The following is an 8,728-nucleotide window of genomic DNA, read 5'->3' as shown; positions in this document are numbered from 1 at the left end:
AATATATGACAANATAAAAAAAGTGCCCATTTTAAAGAAAAAAAAAAAAAAAAAAAAAAAAAAAAAATATATATATATATATATATATATATATATATATATATATATATATATATATACACCCTGGCAATTCATACCATGGAAACTTGTGTGGTGAGATCTCATTACATCCCTTTAGTTTAGCTTAGAAAAATTCAGTCAAGGTTTAACCAGTCTGAGTATTTCAGATTTCAAACAAGAGCAGGGCAGAGATAAACCAGATTCCTTAGAATAAGAGAAGGGAACAAAAACCCTCAAGCAGATTGAATGGCAACTTCAATGTTATTTGTTTACTTGCCACTGCAAGTAACAAGCATAACTGAGATGGTATTTGCTGCCTTTGTTGTATAAAAATGACAAATTTAGGGTGTTTAAACACCTCAACCCTTAATAGCCTGTTGCTCTGTGGAAGGACAATTGTGCTTTGCACAGTTTGTATATGACTTGCTGGCAGACAATCGTTATTCCTGGCCCCACCACTTCCTATTCAGATTCACACTAATGCATATTTAAGTTTCAAACATGACAAAAGGGTTTAGGAGGGAAAAAAAGTCTTTAAACCACTTAAGAGAGAGAACCTGGTACATTTGGTTTTTCTTTTCAGCGCATGTCGGTTTTAAGCTGCTTCAATTCATCACATATCTGAGTGTAGATGACAGAACTTTTATGGCTGGATTGCACAAACATTATCATAGAACAGATAAAGCACAGCAAACATCAGAACATGGGTTGGTTTTATGACCCTACAAGCTGCGGCAAACAAGAGACAAAGTCTGGAGCCGCCAGAAAAGCCATTCATCATCTGTCTGTAATTTATGAGGGACTCGTTAAACTGCTGCTGAGAGTTTGTCCTGACCCAGTCATCTGGAAAAAAAGGCTTCAGCTCTTGTCAAAGTCACTTAAGGCTTTACACCTGCCTGTTTCTCCCACAGCCAGTGTGTTTACAGCGAGACCTGTCTGTTCGTTAATGCGCACTGAGCCATACCCACCAGCCAGCAAAGACAAGTTGCAGCTGGATGACATACTCACTTTGACTTTCGAAGTCTAGCAAAGTGCATTTAAAACCTCCCACTATGAGGTCATGGTCACCACAGTCAGATGCTATTTTTGCCAAGACCTTGAGTAATTTTGCTGCATTCAGGCTGTGCAGGTAGTGGAGATAAGAGACTGTACAGCTGCTACTGGTCAAGTAGTCGCACTCAACAGCTCTCATCTGAGTGACTGAGCTAAGGTTTGATGATAGATATGTCTGGATTACTGTATTTGCATTAAAATTTGGAGTTTTGAATCAAAAAGGTGGAAGATTTACTGTTGGTCTGCTTGAAAGAATACCTTCATATTTTTTTTTATTTGCATGTTTTTGCTAAAACATTGCTTTTCAATCAAAGTTTCATCTATTATAAAGCTATTGATGACAGAATAAGTTGCAGTAATCTATAAGGTCTCCATACTTATTTCTATTTCTGCGTATGATGTCCCAACCCCTTTCTGTGAGATTACGTTTTGAAAAAAAATGTGTTGCCTTCAGATAGACTGAACTTACAGAGCATTTTCCCAGTCATCCTGTCCACTTGCATTTTTTTACATGAAGCATATTCATCTATTTACGCTCACACAAACTCATAGATCAAGAGACAACTTGGGGTTAAGACATGTGACAGGAGGATACTGGGATTGAACTACAACCAGCATCCAGATAATTAGTGCAGAACTCAAACATGATAGTCTAACAAGTACGTAAATTCTTTGCAGTTGGAGTATCGCAAACATTGATGCTGTGATTATAGTTTGTTATGGTGTATAGCTTTCAAATCTGGCCAGTACTCGGCATCTGATTCAGCAGCAGCAGGCCTCAACCTTCATCAACTGAGTTTTTGAAATAAGTTTCCTCCTAGTGGAAAATTTATATATATATTTTAAAAGACATGCCAACAAAACATTGTATCCTATTAGAACTGATTATAAGTGCATGTCTGCATTGGATAACATGCGAGTGTCTCATTTAATGCCAGAGTTTTTAAATATAATAACAAAAAATATATATATATTTGCATATTTCTTGATGCTTTTGTTGTTTCCCCCTCTCCCCCACATACATTTAAGACTTATGTTTGTGTTATTTTTTTCTCTCTCTTCTTGAACAAAGTGAACCTGCTGGATTCTCGCTCCGTGATGGGAGACCTTGGCTGGGTGGCTTATCCAAAGAATGGGGTGAGTAAAATTATTCCAGAGGCATAAAATAAATTTTTCATAAGTTCAATTTTATTCAACTTAATATTTACTGTTCTATCTTTAAATGAAGTGCAGAAGACATAAATTATTTCAGGTTTTCACGAAGCATACTATTATTTCTAAAGAAGCGCATGGGTCTGTATGAAGCCAAAATGTGTTTTGTATCATTTCAGAATATTTATTTAGCAGGTCATTGCTGATTTTCTTCAGCAGTGACCTTCAAGTCATGAGCTAAAAGTAGTTTCTCAGTTTCTGGGTATTCCAAAGCATATCTAGAAATACCTACATTTCATTATACATTTTAAGTGCTTCATTTGCTGTGTCGAGGTTAAAGGTCATTTAATTTCTGGAAACCCTTACTTCATTATTAGGCTAAATTGAATTCATGAATAAGATATTGAAAGTCACCGTGGAATAGATTATTCTCAAGCCAGAAGTTGAATATCCATCTCCAAGTATTCCCAAAGTGAAGGCCAATTAGAGAATGAGTTAAAATGTGATTTCACATTAAATGAAGAAGTGGGGCTTGGAGAAATATTACCTTCAATATTGACAGGTTGCTTGGAACAAAAATTCCCAACCAGAAAAAAAAAAAAAAAGTTTTAATTCTTTATTTAGTTTAGAGCGATTATGTAGCATTTCCGTTTGATACATGTGAAAAATTAGCCACAGTCGTAGCTTTTGCTTCTTTAAAGCAGAAGAAACCCACCGGACCAATAGTGCTGACCAAGCTGTTTTATCTCCTCTTGATATTCAAATCACGGCTCACTTTGAGGCTGTACACTATGTAGATGGGAAAGATCATGCTGAAAAAGCAGACATAGGTGCAATCAGAATAAGGAAGTGATTATGTTAAATGTGTGTGTCGGTGTGTGTCTGTGTGTGTTTCTAACATCCAAGCTACATAAATAACTTGAGGGCAGACGGAGAGGAAATGAGACCCAAGACGTATTGAAATCTCCTAATGAAATTCCCATTATCTCTTTGCGTTTATCTATGTCTTAAGATGAATATTAGGTTGTCGTCTATTTAATTTGAGTCATAAAATGGGTGTGCAAACAAAGTAAAAAGAAAAAAAGTCGTCCTTCTGTAAATGTATAAATAATATGGCTTTTATCACCTTCTAAAAATATAAAACATGTTTAAATATGCCTCAAGTAACCCAAGACAAATACAAAACGTGTAAAGCCTAACAATCTGAAGGGGTTATATTTTCTAACACGTCTCTCCAACAGAGTAATAATCCCTCTTTGGTGTGTTAAACGGCACATAGTTGGAGTTGGCCATTGCAGTTTATCTTTCGTGTTCGTATCCCATCTGTAGCCCACTCCCCCTCCACAAACAAATGTCCGTGTTCACACTTCCAGTCTTGGCTGAAGAAGTTGTCAAAGTGGCACCAAAACTTTTTTATCACTTCAATTCTACTTTACAGAGTCTGGCAGCTTTAAACTCGTCCCCTGCTTTGGTATGATCTTATCACCAATGTTATAAAAATACATCTCCATCTGAGCTCTGCACATGGATTGCCATGCAACGGAATTGCTTGGTTGTCTAACAGATGAGGCTTGCCAAGACCAAAGCACCAACAATAAAAAAAAAATGAATAGACAAAAGGAGTTGTAATTGGAGTGGACAAACAGGACTATAAAAGCATGTTTTATTGAAGAGTCACATCGTTGACGATAATAGATTAGATTTTTAGCCATGTACTGCTTTAACTGATGAACTTTCTCTGATTTATAACCCAGTTTGACTGTAGGATCAAGTTTATCATCCATAACCTGAATGCTAAGCAGAAATAATAATAAAAAAAATTAGAAATGACCTTTTCATGATTGTGATCCTTCACTACTCTTTATGTGAAGGATCTTGTGTCCTTTTTTTCCCCTTTCTTATCCTCTTTTTTGCTTTAGACTTCATGTAGTTTATTCTAAGAAAGTAACTCCTTGAATTGTGTTGCCTATCATAGATGTTCTGGCTTCAGTTGTAAATATTCATGCATGTTCCAGATAGCCTGTCTTATTTTTGTTTTGTCTTTCCAGAAATTAAACTTTACCATTTGAACAGTTGTGGATTGTTCACCATAACTTTGCTTAACTCTGGCTTCTTTTTTCAATGTTTGATGTGGCAAATATTCACCATGTTTAAGAAGAAAACAGGTCGAAAAAAAGAAATAGTGCAGCTTCATATTAGACATTTTCATTTACACTTCAAATTATATTTTTACATTTTTATACAACTTTTGAACTTTAAAAAAAAATGAAGAAGTTTTTTTTTAATTTAATTTATTTTTATGATGAACAAAGACTAATAAATCATCACTTCAAGGATCATGGTGCAAATAACCTCCCAATAAATGTGATATACCAATCTGAGGTCTGATATAAGATGAGCTTAAAGTTGAGAGAATACCGGAAAGATGGAGAGCTGCCAGACTGTAAGAAAGTGACAGACTGTCATTTGAAGTGTGTGAGCTCAAACTTGGGGCAAGAAAAGCTTTATTTGGCTTCAAGAATAAAAGTTTTGTTTAAAGTAGAGACTCTACAATTTGCTGCCATACGTCGGTGATGGAAGTGGTGAACTTGTCTACTAGTTTGGTCTCAAAAAGGTTTTAATTCTTTGAGACAGCATAAAAAAATAGATCTCACAATATAGATTATATTTGTGGTCAGTTTGATTCCCACGTAACCCATCAGTCCAGTAAATCCCCAAACCATTTCACTCTATATCCAAACATCAATAGGTGATGGCTGATGGGTTTGTAAAGGCCCTGCAACAAGGCAGACTCTGAATGTAGTGGTGACAAAAGGAGGCTGATGAAATGTGCTTTGTAGGCTTAGTTCACATCAGGTTTGCCATTAAACCTTCACTAGAAGAATGGAAAAAACACGACGGTTGGCTGACAGATGATGGGAGAGGCCTAGATTGTCTTTTAAGACTAGTTTCAAAAACTAAAGCTGTACTCGGATCAGATCTGACCACTAATATTGAGATTAATGCTTGAAAAACAAATCTCTAAAAATGTTCTCTTATGCCACGATGTCACCTAATGAGGCAATCTTTGCACAGATTTGCTTCAGCTAATGTTTAATCTTACTATCACAGAATGAAGAGGCAGTGTTTCACAACTCTGACTGCTGGAAGGCAAGGTTCACAGCCTTTTACTTAACAAGCTTGACAAATGGTTAGTCACATTTAATGCACACATTCCACAGTATTCATGAAGTATCTAACCAAGCTAGTCTATTTCCTTCTGTGTATTTCTTTAGAGTGTTTCCATGTTCCTTAAGCAACATCTATGCTATCAATCTGATGTCAATGTGAGATAATCGGTGAATCATTTCGCCCTCCTTTGCCCGTCAGGTTAGCCGTGCAAGACAGGAAAAAGAGGCAAAATTCACTCTAAATTGATGTAATCTGTGCTTTGCTTGACTGAACATCTAGTCATGAAGGTCTGTTTCATCCAGCGCCTCCACTGATTCAGAGTGCTTAATTGAGCAGAGATGAGGACAGGCAAGCATAAAATATGCTGAGCACACGGTACAAACCAGGCAGACATGTACAAAACGTTGGCGAATGTCACTACCTCCAGCTGTGTGTCACTGTTGAGAAAGTGAACCTGCTTTTCGACCATCTTAAAAAGGGTGAATATGTTTTGTTTTATTTTATTTTTTTTGTTTTGTCCAGATCTATCTTCTCGGTTATTGTTTTCACTTTCAAGAGATGTAAGGCTATGATAAGCTCGCAAGAGATGGAAAAACAACATCTGCAGTATTTTAAGCTAAGAATTCCCCTTTTTGTTTAAAAAAGGACAAAGCAAACTCTTAGAAGGAATCTGTAGAAGCTAGAAAACAATTCTGCCTATGTTTGACCACTCTGGATATTGCAGAGTGTATGGCTGTGCAATTGTAAGGTGGTCACAATGCCAAAAAAACCCCAACAAAAATACTTATTTTATGTGTGCTTTAACAAATAGAATCACAGTTTGATTAATCTAAACTGTTTTAAAAATCTCTGGGTCTGATCAAGCTATGTGTTTGGAACGGCACTGTGATGCAGGTTACCACCAACGTGGCAATTAGCCTGCATTTTATACAGTTTTGGTGTAGCCATTTAAAATCTGTGGGATTTTATTTTGAAGCCATTTTTTCACAGCACCCATTCCTTATTGTATATTTGAATGAAATAGCCTCTTACAGTCAATATAAAGCTCTACAGTAGTGCTTGTTGTGTTGGCAGACAGTTTGTTGTAATATTTACAAATTCCTGTTAAAAGTTTCTGTCTCATCGGGAACATTTTTTTTTTTCCCCTTAGTACCAAAAATGGTCTTTAAATGCTGTGGCAGCAGCTTGTTGTCATCCTTATCAGCTGTATCATCATCTATAAATATAAAAAATAAATGGTACCGGTCACCCTTGACCTATATGAGAGAGGCTGCATTTTAGTGAGAAATATCATTCTGTTTTTAATTTAAGTGGAGCTCCCGCCATGAGATCTCATTATGTTCTTATATGTTTTTGTCTTGGTGTATTTCAGTAGTTTTGAGGATTCGGATTAGAGCTACAGGAAATAAAGAAACAACACACAATGATGTAGAAATGGCAGAGATTGGCAGGATATATAACACAAAGTAGTTAAGGGAAATGTAAAAAAAAAAAACGTGTAAGGGCTGAAAAAAAAGCAGAGACTGAAAATGTTGGATGACAAGAAGTCTTAAAAGGGTGGAGGTGAAGGAAACCTTTTTGAATAGTGTTTCGAGGTTAGACCTTAGATCTGATAATTAAAACAGAGAATGCAGGGGGACACAAAAGGGAACTGATGACAGACATGACTCAAATTAAAAAAGCAGTGAAATGACACACGAGACGAGGGATGAATGAGACGCGGACGGAAATAGAAAAAGGCGAGGTGAGGTGTTGTTTGCGTAAGGAGCCAGAGGAACAGTTCTATTACAGTGTCACGATGGTCAACGGTAATGGGTGGTAATAATAAGTTGCAGGCGGCTTTATAGAATTAAAGCTGGGAGAGCACTCAGCGCAGCCACAGGGGGTCTGCTGATGGAAGTGTTGCACAGCCACACATCTTAAAGTAAGAAAAACTCAACACACACACTAATGAGGCTCTGCAGGGATGCCTATAGGGACTGTTGTGTTCGCAGTGTGGAGGGATCGGGGTAGGGGGGAGAATAAGTACGAAGTACAAAAGGAGGCAATGCGGAAGGTTAATGTTATATATTTAGACCCTTTATCACCACTGGCAGTTATACTATTGGCTTTTAGAACTTGGTTAAATTAAAGCATAATTTTACCTTTATTACATACTATAGCAATACTATGCTATTCCTTCAGATGTAATTAGGAATGGAAAAAAAAAAAAAAAATCCCCACATCAAATCCCATAGTTTCTGAGTAACCAAGCTTTCATTGACAGCTACAAATGAAAAACTTTTCGCTAAGCCTTCAAAATGTGATGGACTTTTATCAAATGAACTGCTTTGTAAAGGCTTTTTCTTCATCAGCACAAAGTTAACTCCATTGGTGGTCCTGACATGCTATATTAGCTGGTCGTGTCGTGCTGTGTGCAAGTCTTTGTGTGTGTGACATTTGATGACCCTAGCCCCCAATAATATGCAGACTGCTCCTAATGGGGAGCAAGAAAGAGGTGCATTGTTGTGTTTGGCTAAAAGAAAACGAAGTCGGTTTGACCATATTTAATGCCGTTTGTCTTGAATTTAATAAGAATCTAAATTTTATGGCTTCCAGTTTTTGCAAAGCACGTATGTTGCTCATTAGGTTTTGTTTCATTTCAAGTATGAATGCAGAGTTTTTAGTTATTAAATACGCCCATTGATTATGTAATCAAATATGCTTCTGCCGCAGCAGGCTTTCCCAAAATGTTTTTTCAATCAAAACCTTCTTCCTACAAGTCTACATGTGGATCACGGCCTCAGCTTTCAAACCTTTAGAATCCCATTTATGCAAAAAGTAGCAAAATTAATGGGATTATTGCATTAATAACAAACCTTAACATGGTCTTTAATCAGAGACTGAGTTTCTCTTGTAAAACTAGAAATGATGATATATTTTGATCTGTTACCTATAGACATTATTTATGTTTATTGTGCTTATCTGATTTTGAATAGTCACTATCATGCCTGTTGAACTGACCATTTTACTTAGTCTCATTCTGCTTTGACAAGAAAGCATCTTTTTTTATTTTAAAAGTTAGTTGTGGAAAAGTTTTTGAATAAGATATATCACAGGTATTTAATCAGATGTTCTTGTGTGGGATATTATTTAATATTATTTGATTTAATTTTTTATTTATTTGTTTTACAGCACTATCTTACATAAGCTGTGCTGTCCTTTGAACCATGTCCCCATGATAAAAGGATTGTTGCTGATGTAGCAAGCTGCTATTACTACCATTACTACTTAAATTTACAATAAGGACTGT

At 36.3% G+C, this 8,728-nt stretch overlaps 1 protein-coding gene across 1 annotated transcript in view; it reads left to right on the top strand.

The window, feature by feature from the left end:
- epha5 (EPH receptor A5) overlaps positions 1 to 8,728 on the top strand; it is a 74,897-nt gene that overhangs the window by 10,823 nt on the left and 55,346 nt on the right. The window contains exon 2 of the mRNA XM_015035640.1: positions 2,186 to 2,250. Coding sequence (XP_014891126.1) covers positions 2,186 to 2,250 — 65 coding nt within the window. The remainder of the gene's footprint in view (positions 1 to 2,185; positions 2,251 to 8,728) is intronic.

This window comes from Poecilia latipinna, unplaced genomic scaffold (genome assembly GCF_001443285.1).
Source record: "Poecilia latipinna isolate Pla-1442-1.1 unplaced genomic scaffold, P_latipinna-1.0 Scaffold342, whole genome shotgun sequence".
Taxonomy (NCBI): Eukaryota; Metazoa; Chordata; class Actinopteri; order Cyprinodontiformes; family Poeciliidae; genus Poecilia; species Poecilia latipinna.
This window is presented reverse-complemented; position numbering and strand designations above follow the sequence as displayed.